The 27,012-nt window shown below is 39.0% G+C and overlaps 2 protein-coding genes across 7 annotated transcripts in view; one reads left to right on the top strand and one right to left on the bottom strand.

Annotated features, from left to right (window-relative positions):
* Positions 1–1,484: 1,484 nt before the first annotated feature.
* On the bottom strand, positions 1,485–26,615 carry TCTN3 (tectonic family member 3). Of its 3 annotated transcripts, XM_008541986.2 has the most exons (14): positions 26,262–26,615; positions 25,967–26,090; positions 25,534–25,652; positions 21,790–21,917; positions 21,447–21,555; positions 19,425–19,540; positions 18,895–18,930; positions 18,252–18,338; positions 17,053–17,178; positions 16,099–16,206; positions 15,567–15,661; positions 14,885–15,038; positions 11,416–11,553; positions 1,485–4,349 (listed from the first exon to the last, which is right to left on the bottom strand). In XM_008541986.2, the coding sequence occupies exons 1-14, from the start codon at positions 26,602–26,604 to the stop codon at positions 4,113–4,115; spliced, it is 1,920 nt and encodes a 639-aa protein (XP_008540208.2). In that variant the 5' UTR covers positions 26,605–26,615; the 3' UTR covers positions 1,485–4,112. The 3 variants fall into 3 exon arrangements, with proteins under 3 accessions (XP_008540208.2, XP_008540210.2, XP_008540209.2); XM_008541988.2 differs by lacking the exon at positions 16,099–16,206 and having other exon boundaries at positions 26,262–26,610; XM_008541987.2 differs by lacking the exon at positions 18,252–18,338 and having other exon boundaries at positions 26,262–26,609.
* Positions 26,616–26,692: 77 nt separating this feature from the next.
* The window catches only part of ENTPD1 (ectonucleoside triphosphate diphosphohydrolase 1), a 126,045-nt gene continuing 125,725 nt past the window's right edge, over positions 26,693–27,012 (top strand). For 3 of the 4 annotated variants that reach the window (XM_070560790.1, XM_070560840.1, XM_070560800.1), the window contains exon 1: positions 26,693–26,794. The gene's annotated coding sequence lies outside the window, so the exon portion shown is untranslated. The remainder of the gene's footprint in view (positions 26,795–27,012) is intronic. The other variant, XM_070560810.1, reaches the window with a different exon arrangement.

Here is a 27,012-nt window from a genome sequence, read left to right as displayed (position 1 = left end):
AAGGGAGAAGGCTAGGCTGGTATACAGATTACAAACGAGTTGCCGGTGACAGAACAGACACTTAAATGAAACCAGTTTCAGCCACACTATGCAACATCACTTTGTAGTTTCCCAAACCAGGCTGCACATCAGAAGCACCAGGAGAGCTTTTAAAAAATACAGATTCTTAGAGCTCCCACTTCCCACCAGTGAATCAGAATCTCCAGGGGTAAGACCCAGGAATCAGCATTTTTATAAAGTGCCACGATGTGACTGGCATTTCAGAACTCTTGCTTTAAGACAGGCCCAGAATGCTAAATAAACAAATCAGTGGAAAAAGGAAGTTACTCATAAATGTAGAACATTCCTACATCCAATAAACAGGGAGGTTCTTTTTGGAGAGCAAATATTTTCTTCAAAATATAGGGTTTTTTTCTCTTATTACAAAAATCAGAAATGCTTTTTCAAAAAATCTCCATTTTTGATAAGTCAGCTTTCCAGACTGTTTGCCTGAGTAGACATATATAAATATTTTTTGTTTTTACAAAAATAGGACCACAGAATATATGCCCTGTTTTGTTCACTTAAAAATAGATCATGAATGTCTTCCTGGGGCAATAAAAGCAGGTCTACTCAATTTTCAGTGGTTGTACAACATTCCAATCTCGGGATATATAATTATCCCGTTGTTGGACATGTTTCACTCTGGATAATGTCTAATAAGTGGAATTGTTGGGTCAAAGTTTACGAATTTTTAAGGCTTTTGATACATATTATTAAAGAGCTATCTGCCCTTCTACCAAGTTATATTCCCATTAACAATATTTGAGAGTACCTGTTTCTCCACACCTATAACAAGCTGGCTGGGATTTCAATTTGATTCTACCCAAACTGTACATATTCCTTTACAGTAAAACTTGCTCCTTAAATTGAATACATGATTACAGTAGAGAACTTCCATGCAGTAAGTCAAACGGCTGATAATTTACATGTATGGGGGGAGGAACTAAGAAGACTGCATTGTTCTATGGATAGTTTAAAAAATGTTTTTGAACGTCTGTTACAGGGAGAGTGGCTGGAGATAAGATGACCATAAAATCTTATCTAAGGTATGTTAAGTAGCCTTGTAATTGGAAACTAAGGTTTATAAGCTAATCAAATTAGCAGAGGGTAGAGGGGAAAAGAACATGAGGTATTCCTGCCTTGGAAGAGCAGGTGTGCTGATTTCTGGTGTAAGATCTCAATATGCTACAGTCTAAAAAGGCACAATAGGTCACAATTAGATACTATTTCATACCTACTAGGATGGCTAAAATAAAACAGACAGTAACAAATGTTGGTAAGAACGTGGAGAACCCTTATACACTGCTGGTGGGATTGTAAAATGGTGTAGCTGCTTTGGAGAATAGTCCGGCAGTTTCTCAATAAGTTAGACTTACATATTACCCAGCAATTCCATTCTTAGGTACATATTCAAGATAAATAAGAAAAGTCCACACAAAAACTTGTACATTAATGTTTATAGCAGCATTATTCATAATAGCCAAAGAAGTAGGAACTCAAACATCCGTCAACTGATGAACAGATAAATGAGATGTGGTATACTCACACAATGGAATATTATTCAGCCATAAAAAGGAATGAAGTACTGATACATGCTATAGCATGGATGAACCTTGAAAACATTATGCTAAGAAGCCAGACACAAAAGGCCACATACAATGATTCCATTGACATGAGATGTCCAGAATAGGAAAATCTATAGAGACACAAAGTGGATTAGTGACTGCTAGGAACTAGGGGGAGTGGGGAAATGGAAGTGACTGCTAATCAGTACACGGTTTCTTTTTAGGGTGATGAAAATGTCTTGGAATTAGTGGTGATGATAACTGAATATACTAAAAACCACTGAATTGTATACTTTAAAAGGGTGAATTTTATGGTACATGAATTATATTTCAGATACAATTTCTGTTTAAACGCATAAAATGGTTTCATAGCACTTGGGCGTGGGGATAAGCATTTGAATAAAGGAGTAGAAGGACTAGATTTTGAAAAGGACTCATAGGCTGTTGGGAATGGATTAGATGTCTCCTACCCCATAATTTAGGATGAGTTGTCATGTAAGTTTATTTCCCTTTAAGAAGCCCAAACTGGAGAACCTGACTACTCTAACAGCTTTGTGGTCTGTTTTAGTACAGATCTCCCTGGAAGCAGGGTTGCTGAATTACAGACTCTGGTGGGAACCATGCCAGCAGTCTCTCAGCTCCCGACTCCCCTTGTGCAGAAACCTCCCTTGTGCACAGAAGCACTTCCTCCTTGTTTAGTAATAACTGCCACAAGAACTTTGCCACTTTCTCCCAGGGAAGTAGGTTACTTTCGAGGTACTTTGGAATGGGGCAAAATGATAAACCTGTCAGATACGGTATTTACAATTGGCATTTTCTGCTCATGAAGCAGGGTTTATTATAACTAAGTATAAGCTTTATTAAATGGCAATTTTAGATCCAGATCATTAATGTGGAAAAAAATAGACTATCTTCCAATTCTCTCTGCCTGGCTTTCAAGTGTCCATATATTGAGCACCCATCTTAGCACCTATTTTGCTCATTCAGTGTTTCTGCTACAGTCACTTTAGTCTCCCAACTCTCTGGTCCACAGGAGCCTCTGGGCCTACGCTCAGGTTGTTCTTGGCTCCTGGGATCACTTTCTCTATCTCACTCACTCTCCCAATCCTACCCATCCAATCCCACCACCTCCTCAAAGCTTGTCCCTCACTAGTCTAGGCCACACTGATTGTTTCTCTGCACAAATGTGTCTATGTCACATGTCAATCTTCCTCCACTAAACTGTCAGCTCACTGAGGGGGTGTTATCTTACAATTCTGTGTTTCAGAGTAGGTGCTCAATACTATTTTCAATGGAATTAATTATTACATCCTATTTTTTATATAAGGGATTTAAAAGTTTAAGACAATTAGATACAATGAATCTTCCATCAAAATTTTGCCTTAATTATAAGAATAGCATAATTCTGCTGTAGGCCTAAACCTTTTTATACTTCCTGCTTTCCAAGTTTTCTATCATAATTCCCAAGCAATTCCTCTCCACCCAAGAATGATAATAAGAAATTACCTTTTTAAGGAGTTTTCTCTGCAAGCCAGAATCTCTGAGTTGGTCATGCATGTAGAGACCAACCATGCCCACATACACAGCCCTTTGTAAGCCGACATTGCCTTATGCTAAAAAACAGATTTCATGCTGAACTCATTACTAATGTCAGTGCCAGACAATTGGGGTCTTCAGAGAGTCTTATCTCCCAGGAAGAGAACTCCACTATCTTAATTTGAATGCTACTGTGCTATGTATCAAAGGTTTTTTTTTTTGTTTTTAACCTCACACACATAGAAAAATAGTCATCAGGCAGATCACATGTCAGTTAACTTCTTTGTGCTGCTGGAATTCGAACAGCAAAGCTCTCAATCAATTTTATTTCTCCTCACCACAATGGAGAGAAGGAAAGAGCAGAAATGGGTGGTAGGGTCATATGCTAGGAGAAAAGGGGGCTGGGATTCCACATTCATTTTGGAAACTGAGTAGGAAGAATTGCTTTCTCCAACATGCCTGGGCAGAGTGTGGCCCAAGGGAGTGGGGAGGAGCCAGACAAAATATATAGCCAGCAGTTTTCTCTTCTGAACAGTCAGCTCCTCTCAAGTCCAGAGGGCAGCTATTCCCGAGTTCCCTGGGGGGACAGCAGGAGCGTGTTCCTTTTGATGTTGAGCCCAAGTGTGCCTGTGAGCAGGTGGATGAAGATCTTGCCATCCTTTAGTCAGGCTAACACAACCTGAAGGGCTGGAGGAAGGGCTCTTATGTTCTTCCTTGCTTGAGAAGTAGAGAACCTAATGTGTACCTGGTGGTCTGCAGAGTCCTAAGCAGAGAGCTATTTTGAATAAGATATTTTTACTGCTTTCTAAGATTCCTTCTTTCATATACAAAGATTCCTTTAGTTAGGTTCTCTGTTATCCTAAGTGCTCTTCTTCGGTCATGAGCAGGTAAGGACCTATTTAGCCAAGGTAAGTAGGCTGCCTCAGAACTTCCCATAGGGAAAAGTGAAGTCTGATTCTTCTCCTTTTTTCACTTAGTCTCTAGGTTGAGAACTCCAAGTAGGAAGAGACACAGGAGAAGGATGGGAGAGATTGAGCCTTTTTGAGAGTCGACTCCTCTGCTGAATGCCACTTTGAAGGGAAGGAAGAAGTCGAATGGCAATTTCCAGTCCATTCTGGGTTGGCCCCTTGGAGGCTCTGGCTTCTGGGTAATGTCCACAAAGGTCACAACAGTTGTCAAAGATACTTCTGTTACTTGTTGGGAATCCTGCAGGAAGAAAGTCCATGACAGGTCAGTGCTTGGTACTCATTCGTATAGCCCTCCAACTTGACTTTTATTATTACTTTCCCTGAAGAAAGACCAAAACCAAACTGCTTAAGCAAGACATACCCTTTTCTCATGTTGTTCATATGCAGTTCTCTTTCTATCATATACAAGGAAATGAATTTCTAGGCAGCAGTCTATGACACCAGAACTGTGAAGTTACACCTACCCAAAGATTGACTAGCTTCCCCGAACCAGGGAGTTGCCTGATATCAGAGAAGCCAGATGGCAAAACTGCTGCTGTGACATGCTTAGCAGCTGTGCTTCATCAAGTCCCCGAGGGCTCCAGGCTCTGAAAGAGCACATATGCACTAGTGGATGTAGTGGTGGCAATTCCCTTCCTTCTTCCATTGCAGAAAGAACTGTGAAATTTCATAGAAGACACAAAGAACCCAGTAATGTTGATAAAAACCCCATCAGATTCACAGAATCTCAAGGTGAGAAAGGATCCTCCCAAACATCTACCAATTCCAGTCAAATAAAACAGATGCTCCCAGAAGAACGGACCTTGTCAAACTGACTCAAGTATCTGACCTAGTAGACATAGCTTTTGGTAGATATGTTTGCAGCTTGATGACTGGAACATGTTTATCTAAAATGAATTCCCTTTGGTCTGACTCTAGGCTTACCAAGCAAATGTCTGATTATAATTTGACAGTAAATAACTATCTTGTTGAACCAGAAATGAAGGTTTTCTCTATTCACCTTCCTTCACTCTGATGCCACATATTATCTGCTATGGTCCTTGGCATCAATAAATAACAAATTCTGGGAACATAATTTTGCCTGGAATAAGCTTTCTAGGTACCTTTTTTTTTTTTTTTTTTTAAAGATTTTTTTTATTTTTTCCTTTTTCTCCCCAAAGCCCCCTGGTACATAGTTGCGTATTCCTCGTTGTGGGTTCTTCTAGTTGTGGCATGTGGGACGCTGCCTCAGCGTGGTCTGATGAGCGGTGCCATGTCCGCGCCCAGGATTCGAACTGACAAAACACTGGGCCGCCTGCAGCGGAGCGCGCAAACTTAACCACTCGGCCACGGGGCCAGCCCCGGTACCTCTTTTTTTATCCTGGGTGTGGGGCCAGTGCTGTGATAATCTTGCATGTTACATTAACTCTTTGGATTCTTTTTTTAAACAGTGAAGCTCATGAGGGACTTGGCATAGAACTAATGTAACTTCTGAGGCACTGAAAAAAACCACACGCATTCCAAGGACAGCCTGCTTAGGCTGAAGCTGCTGAGGGAATCCTGATTCCAGCCAGGCATGGAAGACTGGCTGAGATGAACCAGACAAAAAAAATGGGGAGGAGTTTATTACTTAAGAGTAAGTAATAAACTTTCTTTGGAGTTTAACTTACAAAAGGATTTACTGTTAAGACTTTAATTTTTTCATAGGACCGTTAAAATGGGGAGAGTATAGTCAATTTTTGTTTTGTTGTTTTTTTTTTGAGGAAGATTAGCCCTGAGCTAACTACTGCCAATCCTCCTCTTTTTGCTGAGGAAAACTGGCCCTAAGCTAACATCCGTGCCCATCTTCCTCTACTTTATATGTGGGACGCCTACCACAGCATGACGTGCCAGGGCGGTGCCATGTCTGCACCCAGGATGCAAACCGACAAACCCCGGGCCACCGAAGCAGAACGTGCACACTTAACCGCTGCGCCACTGGACCAGCCCAAGTATACTCAATTTTTGAAGTAAATCTCTGAAGTTGACATTATTGAAAGCATGTTAATATTGTTATTTAATCTGATTACAGAATGCATTCTGTGTATTGGCTGGGATGGCTGGAAAAACTTTGGGATGGGAAATAGAATAGGGAATTAATTTTCAGCCTTGTGCTCAGCTCAGTGTTGTCCAGAAGTTGATTTAATTAATGTGCTGTTCTGACTATTTCAGAGCCTTTGAAGGAGGGCAAATTTTAAACTGTCCAGTAGCAGTCCCAGGAGGATACCAAAGGAGCTGTGGTTAGAACTGGGATAGTGGTCTTGTGATGGAAGAATGTAGTTTTGCATTAAGAAGCCCACTGCTACGCACCCAAGCCACATCCACCTACTTAGCGTTTCTTAGGAATAAAGCTGACATTGTTATCTCTATCTGTCTGATTCCTTTCAATTGGTTTCAAACTCGGGCAGGGAAAAGAGGAGTGTCATTAGCTCCCTCAAACTCCAAGACTAGGGAATGTCTGGTGGCTTGAGGTTAGCCTATACTCAGAACTGACCTCTAAGATAGCTATGAGCACAAGAAGGCAACCTTTAGGCCCATGTCTACTCAAATATATATACATATATATGTATTCAATGCCCGGGAAACCCTACCTGATAAAAGTTTTTTTTGAAGAGAATTGTTTTTTCAGATTCACCCAGGATATAGGCTCATCAAGAGCTGCTACTAGACTTGATTTTAAGATGACAATGGAAAGATATCTTGTCCCTATTTATCTCAAAACCACTCCAATCCAATAAGAAACAGATACAAAAACCGCCATCTTCACTGAAATGGAGAGACATCACAATATGTGAATACAGAAAGCAGATGGAAGCAAGGTTTCACAGAGGGAAAGAATGCCAAACCTAAAAGCCTTCAGAGACTAGAAACAAGCAGATTTCTGTGGGACCCTGAAAGACTAATAGGATATAACAGAGAAGCAGGGATGAGGTGGGGACAGAAAATGGTTACTGAATGATAGCCCCTGGCCTACCTTATATTTCAGAGTTCCCCTGAAGATTGGGCTAATGCTAGATACTGTTATAATTTGTCAAATTTATAATTGTATAATTTATCAAAATAATGCATATTTTTTAAGTGAAAAAATGCCAGAAAAGAGGATATCAACAAAAAATAAAGTCCTATATCCCCCCTCACCATCCTGCTCTGCAGAAATTACCTTTTTAGCTCTTTTACTATTTCTTCTGATATTTACCTCAATTTCTAAGCAATACTATACTGTTACCTCTTGAACCATGTGTTAAGTTTAGTTCTGTTATTCTCCTCCTACCCCTCCCATCACTCTCCCAATGTAATTATATCAAAATATTTTATTAAATTAATATGCAAACTAAAAACCTATCCATCATCCTTGACTCATTCTCCCTCAACATCCACATCCAAGCCATCAAGTCCTACCTGTGACACTCCTAAATCCTCTCAACTCTGTCTACTTCCTGCAGGCCTCACAGCCCGACCCTGGCTCAGGCTATTAACATCTCCTGGTGAATTTCTAGAACCATGCTGTAAACTTCACTTCGGTATGGCTCCACACTTTCTATAACAGCAGGGATGACGGCTATCTTTGTTGAGTGTTCTTTGTCTTTCTTAGTATACTGCCTGTTTAATTATGAGATTGTGGCAGAGGTTCTTGGCCTGGCTTCAAGAAATCAATAAATCCCTTGAAACTATGTAAAGAACGTTATGTGTCTATGCACTTTTCTAGTAAGTGAATAGCTTTCAACAGATTGTCAATGGGGTCTATAAGATTAAGAACCACTAAGAAGACTGGCAGATATTGGCAGTTTTTCTAGCATATGCTGTTTGATTGATACATAAAACGCTGCCAACTTTCAATTATAATGAATAAAAGGCATTTATTAAATAAAACAATATAATTAGCTTTGAAATGTAGTCAGAAATGTATTCTCTAAAATTGTTTTTTCGAATTGCAGATTGTGACCCATTAATGTCTAGTATTTTAAAAAAACAGAATAACTACAATAGAAAATATCATAGAGTACATTGCATAAAGATACTGTCTTATAAAACTTTTATTTCAGTTTTATACATGTGTGTGTTTTAAGCTGGGTTGTGTGTAAAATATATTTCCTATCATGGGTGATAGCCAACAAAGGTTGAAAAACACTGCTCATCTCTTTTGTGTTTTGCTTTAAACCTTCTTGATACGCCACTTCCATGGAAAGTTAGAAGCAAAAAAGTTATGATAAAAGTAATAATGATGATATGATGAGCAATATTTACTGAGTGTTCACTATGTGCCAGGAGCTGTGCTAAGTGTTTTACTTTTATGATCTCACTTACTCTGTACAACCCAATGAAGTATTATTATTAATATCAATTTTAGAGATGAGAACACTTAGATTTAGAGAAGTAAAATAACTTGATTTAGACCTAGGTCTGACTCAAAACGCATGCTCTTAATTACCACCCTAAACTGCAGGCAACAGGTCTCCTAGATAATCTAAAAAGCTTGAGGATTCACTTAAAGATAAAGATGAATTGATATTATTGTGGAAAGGGTTCAGAGCTTTGATCCTGTGATGCTACACTGTTCTTTACACTCACTTATTATTTTCATTTTAATTGATCCAGAATATTCTGTAAAACTAGTTGTTTCTTCCTAGAGATATATTTTCTTTTTTAAATTAAAAAGTTTATATGCAGACAGGAGACAATGTATTTTATCAATCCTCAAACTTAAAGGTCTCTTTAAGGGCCCAATTAGTATAAAATTATAAGCAGCAGAGTATCATGTAAATAAATCCTATTTACTTCAGGAGTTTGTCGTGCGTATTCAACACTTATTAAACAACACATAAAAATACTACCAATACCTGTCGCATAGTAAATGTTCAATGCATGTTTAGCTATTATTTTATCATACAAGACGACAGGGAAGTCTAGACAGTGTTTTGCTTAATTCTACCCTACTTTGTAGTCTGTCCTTGGGAACTTTCCAAAATTTTGCTACTTCACTTTTTATAGTGAGAGGAATGTAAAGTGTTTCTAAAGCTACAACTACACAATGAAAAGTCATTCAGACAGTTCAGTCTAAAATTCAACTGACCATCTAACAGCTTGATTTCAGGGTTCATAAACACAATTGCCTACTGGCCTAAGCTGATAACCTGAATGAGAGAAGTGGGATGGCTAAGGGTGGGTAGGCATAGGGTGTGTGAATGGGGTACTCTATTTAAAAGTGGAAATCACCATCAGTGACAGGAGATTTTATGCCATGTAGGAGTGGAGGATCTCTATTGCCAGATCTTCAAAAGAAGTTAGAAATCTGGATGTCAAAGTGAAATTTCCCGATCTTTAAGTGTTGGCACAAATTTAAGAAACAAAACACTTTGTAGGCCAAACAAAACAAGTCTATAGGCTATATAAAGCCCATAGGCTGCCAGTTTGCCACCCAGCTTTAGTTTTATGCCATTACTCAGACACATGAAGCTGAGTGACATAGCCTAGGTGAGACCATTATCAACCACAACCTTTCAAAGGGTGGCCAGAAGGGGAGGGAGAAGAATTGTAGAAGATATGCCTTCAGCAAGTGTAACTCCTCTTTTCACTTTAGAGGCTCTTGCTGTTCTGAGAAAAAAATTTCACAGGAAGTCCTGAGACACAAGCCCGTGTGGATAAGGGAATTGATTAAAGTTAAAGACAAATAATTAGTATAAACGCATAAAGAAAAAGTATGTTTATGTGACTTCAGGAGAAAATTTCCATTCAAGATTGAAGAAATAAAAAAAATCTTTCAATACAGATACTAAAACTCTCTCTTTATTAGAGAAAGAAATACTTTGCTTAACTTTTGTGATCTGACACTATCATTTCATAACTCCTTTTACTTTTACAGGGCCTGGCATCTTTAATGGAGGTGAGTTTCTCAAGTCAACCCTTAAAATAAAAATTTCTGTGTAATCAAAATTAGCTTTGCAAATCCTTTAAATGACCCTAAGTAAATGAACATGATTTTGTATATACCATACCACCTCTCAATAAGTTCAAAACAGCTAATTTTTACTCCATCATTGGGACAGATACTGTTTCTTCAGTAAGCAGGAATGAAGCAAAGCTGAAATTCTCAATTGTCAACCACTTAGGCCAGTTAGATGTGAATGACTGTAAAATGTGATTTTGTAGAGGGGGCAAGCTAGGCTGAAAAGCTAACCTCTACTAAATACTACAAAAAGACAATGATTAAAATATCTAGACAAGAAAGGGGCACTGGGTAGCTTTAATGGCTAAGAGAACCAGAGATCTGGGAAAATAAAAAGAAGAGTCCTATGGGTATCTTCCCAAACTACACAGGTACTCATAAATAAAGATACAGTTAAGAAAAATATAACAATGGATTCACTGCAGGATCTGTAACAGATTCAATGAGTCTTATAGAAATAGTTCTGTTTTATTCACTAAACCAACACAGAGAGAGCATGGTATGTTCTCAGTAACACAGTTTCTAATAACCTGAATTTTAACCCAATTTATAGGCACAGAGAGCTAAGGTGCTCAACCTTGTTGTAAGGAAGAACTAAAGGTATTTTACTTTTGACCTAAATGTAGTCTCTAGTTTATTTCTTTGCTGGGATGTAAATGCAATGACTTAAAGTTAATAATGTCAATAGTTTTAATTTTCATTAAAAATTAATAAAGTGGCATACCAGTTTATATAAGAATCAGTTTACCAGGACCTACTCATTTCTGTTTTTGAACTTCTAAAGCTAACAATTAGGTTCTAAAACCAAGGCTGATGCTAAATCTATCCTAAGGTACATCATAGACAATTGGTATATGTTTACTCCATATTAAAATTATTTATTTTAATGGAGCACAATCAACCAAGAATTGATGACTACAAACTTGTCACAGCAGTAACTTTAACAGCAATGAACAGGCTCAGAGACTCTGATAAGTCTGTAACTGTCACACTGAATACACAGTTATGGAAAATGTTTTCCGTAGTTGAATCTACAAGTATAGTAATACTAGTATGATAATTTAAAAGAAATTAATCTACACCTTAGTCTGGGTTCAGGAAATTTCAAAAAAACTGGAGGAAAAAAGGACATAGATTGTATTCACCATGACAACATGCTAATTTCAGTAACCAGGCAGGCAGGATAGACTTGAAAGTTAATTGTGTCAGCTCACTCTAACCAAACATTGGCTGGTAGCATAAACTGGCTCTCAGAAGTTAAAAAACGATCTGGGCATCAAATGGCTGACAAGACAATCATGGCTTTGCAAGGCTTAGTGGTCCTTTATGAGACATGACTTACCTGTATGGACTGGCATTGATACAGGAATCGGGCTCCTGACACATGAGCTTGTGGGTTGGACTGGAGGCCTATATATGCCCACAATACTTGGATCTCCAGGGCAATGGGTATGACACAGCAGGAAGTACAATGCAGAGCCTGCAGAAGGGTAAAGAAGCATCTGCTTGAATTGCTGATAGTTGCCTATAGTCAGCCACCATGCATTTAGTAGCCATTGTTTCTTAAACATTATACAATAGCAGAGAAGGCAATGTGGTTTACAGAAAGAACACAAAGTTCACAACAGACTAATTATTGTTTTTGGTCTTTAAAAAATTATTATTCTAAAATGGAAATTACTAATATAGAGATTAATAAAATATGAGCCCATGTACAATGGTTATAAGAAGCACTCAGTGAGCAAGGCATAGTCAACATTGTAGAATGCTGGAAGAAGAAACAGCAATTTCTGGTTGAGGATGGCTTCATGGAACTGGGATGAGAGTAATATGTGACTGGGAGAAATGATGATTAAAGGAAAATTCAAGGAAGAGAGATGGCATATAAACAGGTGTGCAACTGGAACAGCATACAATGCCATGGAGGAACATTCATTGCCTAATTTGAATAATAGTGAGAGTGCCTCCTACGTGCTAGGCACGTTTAAGGCACTGGCCTTGAGCAGACCATTTGGCTGAAGCACAGATCTGAACACGGGAGCAGTGAAAGGTTAAGGAATAAGACATCTCAGGGTTAGATTATGAAGTCCAACCAAGTAGTCTGACTCTAGGAGGATTAACTGCAAGATGCAGGAAGGATTGATAGAGGTAAGGACATCAATCAGGAGGTTAGTATAAATTTAGCAGGTGCAAACTATCCTCAAATATGCCTGTATTTTTCTAGCTTCATACTTTTTTATAGTAAGGTTCAGATACAGGCAATAATACATGTAAAGTAGGAATGGGGGAGACAGACCATGATTATGTTTATTAAGAAACTGTCAAACTGTTTTGAAAAGCGGCTTCACCATTTTGCAGTCCTGCCAACAATGTCTAAGGGTTCCCATTTCTTCATATCCTTGCCAACACTTGTTGTTGTCTATCTTTTAAATTATAGCCATCCTAGTCAGCATAAATTGGTAGCTCATCGTGGTTTTACATTTCTTTAATGGATAAGGATGTTGATATTTTTTCATGTGTTTGTTCTAAATATTTTTAAACACTTTTCTTTTCATTTATTCTACATTAGGAACATTTTTCCACATCATCAAATGTTCTTCAAAAAAGGGATTTAAAAATATAAATAACAATTTTAAGAACAATAAAGAGTAGTTCCACTATAATCTCAATCCTTATCACTAACCATCCCCTTTCTGTGCTTAGCCAAAACCCCACTCCATATGGTACGGCTATATTTGAGGTTTAAGAGAACTCAATTTGACTTCAGTTGCCCAAAGGCTGGATTGAGTACCTCTTTACTTATCCATCCAAATCTCCTTAAAAGAGAAAGAAGTATATAAGGAATAAAGTTGTAATAGTGCTGAGAAGGGAAAAGGGGCACTTTAAAAATAATCTCTAAGGGGACAGCCTTTCAAAGTCTGAAACAAAACTCAGGGGTAAAAAAAAAGAAAGATTGATAAATTTCACAACATAAAAATCAATTTATGCATTGCAAAAAACACCATAAACAAAGTCAAAAGACAAATGGGAGAAAAGCTTCTGAAAATCGTACTACAGAAAAGAGCCCATTTCTCAAATCCATAAAAGAGTTCCTACAAGTCATAAGACCAGTAATTCAATAAAAATGGGCAAGAGATATAAATAGATCATAGTGAAGAAAATACAAATTGTTCAACCATATGCCAAGATATTCAACCTTACTCATAGTAAGAGAAAAATAAAACTATACTAGGATGATATTTTTCACTTATCAGATGAGTAAAGATGAAAAAGTTTGATAACAGTGTTGATGAGAGAGTATATGGTAATAAGCCGTCTCACGTTTGGATGAGGAATTGTAAACTGGTAAACCTGCATGGGGAATAAATTGACAATATTTATTAAAATTTTAAAAGCTTATACCCATTGATCTAGCATTCTGCTTCTAGGATTTATGATATAGGTTTAGTCTTACACGTATGAAATGGTGACTGACCCAGGTTATGAAATGCCATATTGTTTGTAATAGCAAAAGACTAAAAATAACCTGAATGTCCACCAATAAAACCGGTTAAATAAATTATGGTTCATCCATATAACGGAATATTATAAAACTATACTATGCAAAGAATGCGGAAGCTTATAATGTACTGATGCAGAACAAACTCTTACAGCAAGTGAAAATAGCATGGTGCAGAGCAGCGTTTATGCCATTATATCATTTGGGTAAAAAAAAGGACTATGAGAGCATTTACTCGTGTGAGCATGCAATATCTCTGGAAGGAAAGAAACTAGTAACTTCAGCTGCCTCTGTGGAAGAGAAGAGCTATCTGAGAGAGTGATTTTTATTTTGTACTTTTTGGATTTTTGAGTCAAGTTTATGTATTACTTATACAGAAAAAGAAACAAAAATTCAAATGAAAAGAAAATTAAAAGTACAGCTGAATAAAATCAGGAAGTAGGGGGTCAACAAAAGAGGAAGAAGACAGAACAGCAGAGCAAATGTCCTTATTTTACTCATACCTGCATGCACTGATCTAGCGGGCCACCAGAGGGAGGAAAAACAGAAACAGCTGAATGAGGTTACTTCTGGGGCGGAGGGTGTTGAGATTTTTATTTTCATTTAATACCATTCTATATGGTTTGAATTTTTAACCTGTTGATGTATTCATACATAAATGTAAATGTAAAAATGTAAATTTTTATAACAACAGAAAGAATACAATTTCAACATCAAAGAAAGAATCTGACCAAATATTTAAGAATATAACAGACTATTTGAAATATACGATGTGACCTTGAACCACAGAGTAATCTCTAGATTTTCTAACTTAAATTTTTTCTCCAAGTAAGGAAAATAAGTTAGGTGTAAACCTACCCAGAAATAATAATTTCAAACGGACATGATTTCTTACATTCTTCCTTTATGACAACCACATTTTCCTTCTATAACAACCACAACATCTATGGAAAAAAGGCCGTTTTTTTTTTTTTAAAGATTGGCACCTGAGCTAACAACTGTTCCCAATCTTTTTTTTTTTTTCTGCTTTATCTCCCCAAATTCCCCCCCAGTACATAGTTGTATATCTTAGTTGCAGGTCCTTCTAGTTGTGGCATGTGGGATGCTGCCTCAACGTGGCCTGATGAGTGGTGCCATGTCCGTGCCCAGGATCTGAACCGGTGAAACCCCAGGCCACCGCAGCAGAGCACTCAAACTTAACCACTTGGCCACAGGGCCAGCCCCAAAAAGGCTGTTTTTAATTTTAATATCTATAATTTACAAACAGAGGGAGAAAGTGAGTCTCAGTCAGAAAGTCTATTTCTCTCCTTACTGAAACACTGCAGTTCCTGCTGAGGATCCTGGTCCACTCTCCCTTCTGGGCTGGGTCAGCATTACCAAAGATGGCAACAAGCTCTGGTCTGGGTCTTCCGTGAAGCGTCTGATAAATCTCCTGCTGCAAGTGGCTGCAGTCCATCTTTCTTAGCCTGAAATGAAACACCATGGAGGCCAGAGTTCAACACTAACATAATAATGTAACCATATTAGTATATTAATCTAAATGTTAGAAATAACATTATAAAATAAATCGGAGGCACTAATCCTTAGTAGGTATAAAGGACTGTCAGAAGACTCTTAGCAATATTATAAGACTATAAGATTATATTTTATATATTTTTATATATAATATATATTATATATAATATATATTTATATTTATTTATATATTTATAAATATATTTATATATAAATTTATATTTTATTATATAAATATAAATTTATTACATATTATTTATATATAAATATATATTTATATTTATATATTATAAGATTATATAAGACTTATATATAAGATTTATATATATTATAAGGTTATATATTATAAGATTATAAGACTATTTATTCCTCACTAGCATTCTCTGAACTTCCATGTAAAATACAAAAGTTGCCATATTAACATATTCCCTACAGACAGGGACAAAATTGTGGGAAATGATGGGGAAGCAAAGAATTACCTGTGCTTGCATCCAGATATTGCATTCACTCCAAACTGTACTTCGTGTCTCTTAACAGAGCAAGTTCCATCACCCTGGCTCTGCAGGAGGGTCATCTGAGGTGGAAAGTGATGGTCAAGGAGATCACAGAAACAAAGGAGGCAGACTGGAAAATTTATGTTCTTATTGTTTCCTTAACACTATATATATTTTATTAATATCACTCAGTTCACAAATTTTTTCCTCTGGTAATTAAAAAATACACAGAGCAATTACTGTTTTTTCAAAAATTGTTAATCATATACCAGCATACAAATATCTCATTAAAACAAACAAAAATTGGTAACAGTCCTCACCTTTGGCCAGTCTAACATAAGGCTTAAAGTCTTTGGTAGTATCAACATTTGCGAACATACCATATTAATGGTTTGGAAAAGGAAGTCCTGAATACCTAAAAAATAGGGGAACCTCAGGAATCGGAAAATCCAAAAGATTAGCAGCCGCAGCTTCTCTCATTGGGCTGCAACAACTCACCCAGCTCCAAAAAGGATACTGAGTGCCTTATATCACTGGTTAGAGCCAAAAGCGGCTTCCCAACAATATAGCCAGGATTCCCACTTCTAGGCCTAGTAAGAGAAGCAGCTGTGCTCTGTGGAAAAGCCTGCAGAAAGAGTGAAGGAAAGTCAGTTATGGAGAAAAGCGCGCTCCCCACCTTCCGCTGCTTGGCTGCACACCCTTCCTTGAGGAACTGTGGTAGGTTAGCTGCACTGAACAGTCTGGCTTCCTTCCACAGCGGAGCACGTTGCAGAGATTTCTACTCCAGTGTTTCTTTTCCTTTTTGTTATTCACTAAAATAAATTCTGAGTGATGTCAATATTGAAATTCACTATATGCTACCAAGGATTACAACTAAGGTTCTAACGATGATCCCTCAATGCTGTTTCTCAAAAATTATAATCAATTTAGGGCTTTGTTCAGCCTGGCTGAAACCAGAGGAATTTAAATGTAACTTTAAAAGTATATTTTAATTAACTATCAAAGTTTCAGAGATGAACTCTGAGAGATACAGGACTTTAGTTCATCATCTGAGGGTAGAATTGAGAAGAAACTGGACTCTGTTGGGTTCAAAAAAGAAGAAAGAAGTAGAAGAAAGCCAAAAGATGGTGATCAAGACTGGAAACTTAGATTAAGTGGGAAGTAAATAAGATGCTGAATGCCCAGAAATACAAGAAAAGCCAGTTAAAGAAGTTCCATGGGATGTTGGCTGAGTTTATGATTCAAACTGACCATTTAAAAAAAGAGTTTGGACTTGAGACTGCAGCCCTGCTTTGCTGGGGACCAGATAGAGAATCAGAGAACTTGTTAATGAATAAACAAAGATAACTCTGTATCACTTGCAGTTAAATTATGGAATATTAATTGTGGAGGCTAGGCCTTGATACTCGTGTTGCGGAAGCAGAGGAACTATTGCCTCCCCTCTCGACCCCCTGCAGGAGAAGGGCCCTACCCGGAAGCGCGTGATGAAGTGCTGCTGCAAGGCAGTTCCTGGCTCAACAGTCAGGTTCGTCTGTCCAAAACTGACAGAGACTTTCTGGATTCCCAAAGTCCCATTGGTCTCTATCTCATAGATGACCTGAAATACAAAAGTAGAAGCAATTAATAAAAATTATTTAGTGGGCTAATTATGTTTAGGACAGAAGATTTCCTGTCTTTCAGGGTTTTATTACAACTGAATGAGAGTACAGCATGGTGACTACAGTTAACAATACTGTATTGTATATTTGAAAATTGCTAAGAGAGTAGATCTTAAAAGTTCTCATTGCAAGAAGAAAAAATTTATAACTATATGTGGTGATGAATGTTAACTAAACTTACTGTGGTAATCATTTTGCGATAAATACATATATCAAATCATTATGTTGTACACCTAAAACTAATACAATGTTATATGTCAATTATCTCTCAGTAAAAAAATAACCGAATGAGGGAGACTAAAAAAGAAATCTTAAAAATGCCAAACACAAATACCCTGAAGAGATAATGTTGATTTCATATTATATCTACACGTGAAAGAAGAGACTAGATAGACTTCTTTGAAAGGGTTCATGGGAGAGGTGAGTTTACAGTAAGAATTGAAAGGGAAGAAAAGTAAGTTTTGTTTGGGTGCAGAGGTGAGTAGAAGCACAAGCAGAGGTGAGAATGGAATGGAAACTTGGTTTACTTGGCTCTCACAATGTCTGAGGATGAATAAAGATAGTAGCTGGAGGTGGAAGTCATAAACAACTGAAGGTAACCTTAGATTTCTGAGCACAGTCTTTAAAATGATAATTCTTAATTCTGTGGGTTGACTGAAAGAGAGAGAAGAGACCAAAAGAAGTTGACTAGTCTATTTCATATTTTCAGATGATACTGACTTTGTCAACAGAAGAAAATGTGGTCAGTAAAAATCTATTATAGACTGCATATGGGTAAAAAAAGAGGAGTCAGAAATAATGTTCTGGACATGAAATACCAGAGGACTGTAGCAATGGAAATGACTGCAACATGGTAGGGAGAAAGGTAATGAGCTCAGTTCTTGACATGTTAAGTTTCAGGTAATGCACATAAATTCACATGGGGCTGGTCTGGTACTTAATGGAAGATGAGGCACCTCTGGTAATGTTGATCAACATACATCAGTCCAGAATCTGAAGTCAGTGTCCCTACCTGGGAAACAACATTCTGACAAGTGTTTCCAGCCAACAGAGGAGAGCCAGGCTGTGACTGTGAGACAAGTGTTACAGGAACCTGGAACTAGCAAGGGAAAGAAGCAAATCAACTAAAATAGAAAATAGCACACTTTGTCTTCTAGCTACATATCATGCTGAAATGAGTATTTTTCATTCTCGACCATCACCTTTTTTCTTTCCTTCCATTGCCAGCCTCCTAACTTAAGTTCAAAACTCATTCTAAATCAGCACTTCTGAAAACATATTTCTCAGAACATTAATTCTATTAGCTATACAGGTTCCATGGTCAAATAAGTTTTAGAAATACTATATTCGACACTCCCCTCTTAGAGATTAACAAGGCCCTCTAGCATATTAGACTCTAAGAAATCCACCCTAAAATACCATGTTGAACTTTATTTAACCCAATGTTTCCCAGACTTATCTAACACCTTATGAATTCTTATTTCATACGTTTATTAATCATATGGAAAAATCATTGTTTTAGATTCATATTTAACAGTTTGATACATCACACATACATTTTCTTTCACCATTACAATCTAGACCGAAACTGCCTCAGATGCAAAGGGACCAAATATTATATTTTCTTTCCTTTTTCCTGATGAATAGCATCATACCTTCATATTCTGCAGATCAGTCATACCTCTTGGAACCTAGCATAAGAAAACAGCAGGAACATGAGTGTAAACATATCTTACGTAAAATCTCCAGGAGCTTGTGGTTTCACATTTGGGGAGATACAATCAACATATTAGAACGATTCACTTCCTATCTTCTGACTCTTCCTCACACTAAAATGCCAGAAGCAGAGCTGAGAGGAGGTTGGATGAACTGTGATGCCCACCTACTCTGAGCAGAGCTCTATCAAAAAGCAAAAGCAAACGTTTTGGTGAAATAATAGATGTCACCCCCTCCAACTCTACGTAGCCAATCCCATTAGCCAGGAGGGCGAGAATCTCTTTTCCTGGCTATATAGCCCTGATTCTTTCATCTTTCTTCAGATGATAGGGTTTCCAGGCCCTCTGCCTTTTATGTAACTCTTGGGCATTCTGACTTCTAGTTCAGTGCTTTTTCCACAACCTAACAGTGGGAAGCATGTCAACTTTAAATCCACAGTGGCGACAGTGGGGAGAGAAGGGACACCCACCTTCAAGACTGTGAAGTTATAGTAGGAGGCAGCATTGAGGGCTGGGTCCAGGGTACAGCTATTTGCCAGGTTCTTGAAGAAACGAGCACAGGTTGTACTTTTACTTTCCAGGAAACCTTAGAACACAAAGAATTAAGTGAGTGGTAAATGAGAGAGCCTATTTTTTTTTTAAATTTATATATATATATATATATTTGTTTATTTATGTAAGCAAGATATGCCAATTTATTCTCTAAAACTCTGTCTTACAATACCATGTGTTCTTCATATCAATATCTATAAAACACTTTTTTCTCTCCCAGTGTCATATCTTTCTGTAGTCTTTTCATAGATTTATGCATATTACTTTTTGAATGTTTATAGATATGTCTGTTTATAACATGCAAAAGTTTGTAAAAGGAATTCCAAAGTATCAATAGGACAAAATAAAGGCCCAAAACACAACTATATACTTATACATATGTATATATATGTATATGCATGTATCAAATGATTATCTGTGGGACAGCACATTTGGGAAAATTGTTTGGTATAGTGCATCTAAGATGATGTAGACACTCGAGTTCTTCATATTTGGAATACATCTGGATCTTAGTGAATCCATTTAGTTTAGTATTCTATCAAGCAAGATATACTGAGATTTAATTACCAGTATTGGGTATCTTAAATTACTCTTCTTTTGGAATTATTCATATTTTAAAGATTCAGACTTGATCCCTCATTTTTGAGATGTGATTAATTGGAATCCAGCAGATTGTTAAATGCTATTTTCTTAATTACATAAAATTTTGTTTAAGTGTTGAAAAGCAAGCCCACAAACTCCTTATGAGTTAGAAGCATATGGTTTAAAAATATTAGGTCCCAGGGGGCTGGCCCAGTGGTGTAGTGGTGAAGTTCACGTGTTCTGCTTTGGAGGCCCAGGGTTCACAGGATTGAATCCTGGGCACAGACCTACATACCATTCATCAAGCCATGCTGTGGTGGCATCCCACATACAAATTAGAGGAAGACTGGTGAAGATGTCAGCTCAGTGACAATCTTCCTCAAGCAAAAATAGGAAGATTGGCAACAGATGTTAGCTCAGGGCCAATTTCCCTCACACACACAAAAATATATATATTTGGTCCCAGAAGAGTGGAATATATTAGGTCAAGTTGTCTGCCTAAATTCACATAAACTATTTAAGACAAATTAATTGTTTTTCTTAAACTTTTCTGGTTTAGTAGTTCTCTATCTTTATTTGGTAAGCCTGCCCAGCATTTAAGTAGTATTTAGAAGCTAGTCTTCCTTTCCAGGGTCTTATAGGCCATTTAGTTCCTAGCTATATTGGCCTGACAACATCACACTCACCCCCTAAGAATCACCCTAGCATACAATCAGAATTGGATTTATACTCTATAGTACCTTGGTTACAATATTGAGTCTGAGTCTTATGATCCGTCCTGAGGGAGAAAACTTATTTTATTTTTTATTTATTTATTTTTTTGAGGAAGATTAGCCCTGAGCTAACATCTGCTGCCAATCCTCCTCTTTTTGCTGAGGAAGACTGACCCTGAGCTAACATCTGTGCCCATCTTCCTCTACTGTATATGTGAGATGCCTGCCACAGCATGGCTTGCCAAGCTGTGCCATGTCCGCAACCGGTATCTGAACTGGCAAACCCTGGGTCGCTGAAGCATAACGTGCAAAACTTAACCACTGCGCCAGCGGGCCAGCCCAAACAATTTTTTTTTTTTGAGGAAGATTAGCCCTGAGCTAACATCTGCCACCAATCTTCCTCTTTTTGCTGAGAAAGACTAGCCCTGAGCTACCACCTGTGCCCATCTTCCTCTATTTTATGTGGGATGCCTGCCACAGCATGGCTTGACAAGCAGTGCATAGGTCTACACCCGGGATCTGAACCAGTGAACCCTGGGCCACTGAAGTGGAACATGCAAACTTAACTGCTGTGCCACTGGGCCAGTCCCAAGAAAACTTACTTTAAATTGAATAAAAAGGCTGGCACTTCTGCTTTGGACTCACCGGCAGGATTGCTCTCAGCACAGAGGCCCCCAGCTCCAACTCCTGCAGGCTGCCTCAGTAAGCTTATGACAGACCACTTGGGGAAGTAAGTCAGAATGGGGTCCCCAGCCTAAACAAAGTACAGCAGAAATTTATTCACAATGAGACTGGGCTGAACTCCACTGAAAAAGAAAAAGTGGAAGCAAAAGTTAACTTGACAACTTGTTAATGTGGACAATACTGCCCTCCAAAAGAGTGAACAATAGTGCACTTAGTTATAGGTGCGTACCTAAAGATACCTGATCAGTTGTTGGCTATGAGGGTAAAACCAAACCAAACAATTCTGCCCCCTCCGCAGGCTCACCCTGTAGAAAGGTGCTGGCGACTGGTTTTGGAATGTTGAAGTGAATGATCTGCCTCCAAACTCTGTAGCCAGGGCCTGGAAGTTGGTTGCATTGACCTTTTGGAGCTTCTGGAAATAGTTTAATTTTGCTAAAATATTTTTAAAAAGAAAAGGGGTTTAGATAAAAGAAAAACATTTATTCTTAAATATCTGGTGCACCAAGTAACTAATTTTTTAAAATATCTTTATTGAGACATAATATATACAAAGTAAAGTATGCAAATGGACTAATCTTAAGTGCAAACTTAGGATTTTTACATATTTATATACTTTTATCAGTAGCACTCAGATTAAGTTATAGAACATTTTCCTGGAAAGTTCCCAATCAATACTCTGTCTTCAGACTTAACAATGATTCTCATTGCTATCACTTTCTAATGTATTTGTAATCTATTAATTGAATTACTGTTTTAGTATTAAGATCTGAGAAAAGAATATGATCAATGAATTCCAGTCAGTTCCAAGTCTCTGATGCTGGGAATGTGTATGACTAGCAATTTGTGATGAAAATTGGAGGCTCGGGGGCTGGCCCAGTGGTGTACTGGTTAAGTTCGTCTGCTCCACTTCAGCAGCCTGGGATTTGCAGGTTTGTGGCCCAGGAGTGGACCTGCACACTGCTGATCAAGCCATGCTGTGGCAGCATTCCACATACAAAAATAGAGGAAGACTGGCACAGATGTTAGCTCAGGGCCAATCTTCCTCACCAAAAAAGAAAAAGCAAACAAAAATTGGAGGCTCAATAATGCTGACATTTGCCCTGTATCAGATGAGTCTCTAGTACAATAAAATGGTACTGTTTTCATAGGAACATGGCAAAGTTGGAGACAATACTTGTTTTGTCCTCTCCAAATCTTCCAGTTTCCTCTAAACTTCAACTGACCAGTCTTAATAATAATGTTTCCATCTCTCAAGTACATGGATTTGTCATATTTTATTCCTTTCACTTTATAATTTCTACATTCAAGATTTCAGATACCCTAAAAGAGTAATTTCTGTAACGATTCCAAAATTTCTTTTATAGCAATGTATAAATCTATCGAAGTTCCTGCAGCCATCTCTTTATGGCACTTCAGACCAGGAGAGAGATGAAGGAAAAGGGCTCTGACACTGTCCCTTACCCAGAGGGTGACAAGTGATGGATGACTCTGCTTTACCACCCAAGTCCTCTGCTAACTTGAAAAAGGAACACAGCAGAAACATCCCCAAACCAGTTCCTTTTATTCCTCATAATTATGGTCATTTGGACACATTCAGAAAGGAATCAATATTTGCACCATTGAAACCTAATGAGGAATCCACATTACATATGCTTGACCTTTATCCTCTGTGATCACAAAGTCTTAATTATTTGACTTTTCAGCTAGGGCAGGAAATGAAGACAACTCTCAATTCTGGGGCCTTTCAGATTATTCATTCTCTACAAATCTCCTAGATCTTTGTTACTCAAAGTGTGGTGCACAGACGAGCAGCCTCAGCATCACCTGGGAGGTTATTAGAAATTCAGAATTCTGAAATTCTGACCTGAGTTATAATTTGCATGTTAACAAGATCTCCAGGTGATGTGCATGCATATTAGAGATTGACAAGCATTGCTGTGGAACAGATGACGCTAATGCTGCTGGTCTGGAGACCACCTCTAATCTGAAATCTTCAAACTTTGAAGCTTCCAGGAGCTGTTTAACGTTTTCTTCAGAACTCATACCTGAAAACCACATTGAAGAAATACTTACCTCATAAAAAATGCAGTTGTTTCTATTTTTATAAATGAAAGAAAAGTTTAAGCTAAGAAAGAAGATACACTGAGATGGCAAATATCCATCTGGCTATTTTTTCATGGCTTAAAAGAATAAGAGAAAGTTAATATTTTGTGTCTCACTTTAGTGCAGGGATATTGGTGGTAGTGGTGGTGAAGCAGGGATAATGCAGATAAGGAGCATAGGCTAAGGGTAATAAGTAGAGTTTTTGCCTAAAACTTCTACTATCACACATTGTATATTATACCTAACAGAGCTTACAGGCATTTAGACTTAGATTGATACAATTTTAGATGTGGAAAGAAGCCTAGAGACCATCTGGCCAATTCCATTAGGAAATTTGGATCCTGAGAGGTAAATGAGTTGCAAAAGGTCACAGAGCCATCTGGCAGAGCCAAGAGGAGATCACAGATCTCCTGATTCCCAGTCTTGGGTTTCTCCCACTCCATAACGCTATACAGACTTTGACAAAGAGTGTCTGTTACTCATGATCATTATCAGCAAATATTTAGCACTGTGGGCAAACAAAGATATGGTCCATCCTTTCTAGGTGCTGACCATTTACCTGGGGAGACACACTGTTCATATAAACTGCTAACAATTCAAAGTATCCTATAAGTTCCAATGAAGTGACTCTCAGGTGTTGTTGGAGAAAGAAAGTTCAGAAACACTGGTCCAGAAGCAGTGTGCAGGATGGTATGGGAGGCAGGAGGGGAGATTAAAAGCAGGGAGCACCTGTTTGGTTGGACGCTGTTGCAGTAGCCCCGGAGCACGATCATAAGGCTGGAGCTAGAAGGCAGTGGGAGACTTGGAAAGGATGGGGCAGCCACAGCCCTGTATTTTAGAATGGACCCTTTGCCTTGCTCCCTTTACCCTCTCACAACCTGAATGGTCAGAAGGCTCCTGACAACTACTTCCAGATTCAAGTCCCTCCAGACCCAAAATTTGGTTATTTTCTGGAAAAAAAAAAGTATAGTTTTGCAATTTCTTTTCTAACAGAGGAAATCAGCATGAGCTGACTTTCAGAGTGTAAGGACTACAACTTAAGTCTATTTTGTGTGAGAACATTATTTTGCTTCTTAGACATTAGAAAAAAAACATATTCGCTTCCTATCTTCGGAAATGTTATAGGCATCACCAGCAAATTTCTAAGTCTATTTAAAAACCTTAGTAACAACCATTCTCACTTTTATTGCACTCCAGAGTCACAGAGCACTTCCACATCCAGGGGTAGTGATATTATTTCTCATTTTGCAGTTGAAGAAACGAGTCTGGAATACTAAGGGATTTGCCCAAGTCTGTGCAGCTGGTAAGTAAATGGCAGAGCTGAGATCCAAGACTCTTAGACTGTTGCCTCATGAAATAAAAACAAGGTTGGTGTAGACTAATTTGTCAAAGACATTCACTTAAGTATTATTTGGTACCTCTGATATGTCAGGCACGTGGGATTTAGTGAGTGCCTTCGTGGAGACTGTAGCAAGTGAGGGATATAGTCTATCTGTAATTATCTGAGCTAAGAGGGACAACTGAAATTAAAGTTCTGTGTGGGTTTTCTGATCCACAGCCAATAGGGCATAAGAAATTGCAAATCAGAGAAGAGAGATGGAGGAGGGGGAGAGGTAGTAGAAGAGGGAGGATGACAGATTCAAAGGATAAAAAAAGTTTAAAAAACAAAGAAAAGGAGGGGCTGTCCCGGTGGTGCAGTGGTTAAGTTTGCACACTCTGCTTCGGCGGCCAGGGTTCGCAGGCTCAGATCCCAGGCCACTCATCAAGCCATTCTGTGGTGGCATCCCACATAAAGTAGAGGAAGATTGGCACAGATGTTAGCTCAGGGCCACTCTTCCTCACACACAAGAAAAACAAAAACAAAGAAAAGGAAAAAAAGACCAGGGACAAAGCCAATTCTCAATAAATGTTAAGCAGTAAGAAAAGCAAACATCTTTATACTCACAGTCATTCACATGGACACAAAACTGTCTAATTCCATTTGAATCCATGAAAACTCTCGAAGGAAAAGGAGAATTACTCCTGAAGATAAGAGAGTTGTCCACACACACCCAGCTTGAAGACCTGTGAGGAAACAGGATGAATAGATACATTTGGAAGTGGAGGATTAGGTCTAAAGAAGGGTGCCCCACAGAAGCCAGAGAGGACTCCTTGGGCAGCCACAGGATAACATGAAGGTCCTATTCTATGGGACAGCTCTGTTCTAGAGAATCAGAAGAGGAATGCTGTTCCAGGAAAAAAACCAAGGTAGTTCCAGTCCTGGGCGCGGGGGACGGGGGAGAAGAGGAGGCACGAAGACTCTGTCTCTCTACTTCTAAATACTACCTATTCTAGGGCCCCAATCTGCTTTAGGAGTCAACCTGAGCACTGCAGCTCACCTCACACTGGCAGGAAGGCAGAAGGAGAAAACTGTCCTCGGATGGAGAAGATAGCAGTCCCTGTCGCAGCAGCAATTTATATCGCAGGCACCAGGAGTCAAGTCACAGACGCAGATCGGTAAGACTATGAAAGTACAACATAAAGCAGAGCGAATGGGAGGAGGATCCCTAAACTCTCCCAAGTGTTAATTCCCCCTCTGCCGACAGCCCCGCTCCTTACTTGGTGGCATTCAGTTTGTTCACAGAATTTTAGATCTAAGTCAGTAGCTTCCATCCCCACATGCCCTCCCCTCACCTGGGAAGAGGTCCACGGTCCTATTCCCAGGCGCCGAGGGGGTCACCACAGTAGGGCCCACGGTAGAGATCTCAGGCACGGTCCAGTGAGTTTCAGGCCCCTCCGAGGACTGAGGGGTTCCGCCCTGCGTCCTCGACTCCACGGTCGAAGGGGTGGGCACTGCCTCTGACGGGGAAGAGGAGGGCTGAGGCCGGCCGCCCTCGGGGACCATCAGGAAGAGCACCTGCAGTAGCGCGAGCTGCGAGGGGCACATGGGGCTGTCGAGACCCCCAAGGCTTTGACGTGGGTATTGGCGGTCGCCAGAAGCGTCGCTAGAGCGTGGATGGGAGGAGTCGCATCTCATGACGTCATCCGTATGCATCTGCTTATTGGCTCGTGGCTATGGCGGAGAGCTCTTCAGCCAATAGAAAGCGGCATTGTTACAGTCTTTCAGTATCTTGAGGTCTGCGCGCTCCTTCTTAGGCCCGGCCCGGCACAGCTTACGTCGCTTGGCAACCGCCAAGCTGGCGAAGGAGCACTTACCCTTCTCTCCGGTAAGTGGCAGTAGGAGTTCAGCGGAACGCCCCGTGCAGCGGAATGTCCCGCGGACTCCGAGGTCCGGGAGGACTGAGCCCTTCCTTGTTGGAGGGAAACCCCAGAGGCAGGACCTAGAATTGCATCTTTTTCACCCGGGATTCTTAACAGTGAGAAGCGCTTTCTAAGGAAGGATAATGATCTCAGGGAGGAAAATACTCGGAAGGTCACATACCTT

This window comes from Equus przewalskii, chromosome 1 (genome assembly GCF_037783145.1).
Source record: "Equus przewalskii isolate Varuska chromosome 1, EquPr2, whole genome shotgun sequence".
In the NCBI taxonomy this organism is placed as follows: Eukaryota; Metazoa; Chordata; class Mammalia; order Perissodactyla; family Equidae; genus Equus; species Equus przewalskii.
The sequence above is the reverse complement of the archived record's forward strand: the minus strand, read 5'-3'. Positions and strand labels throughout refer to the sequence as shown.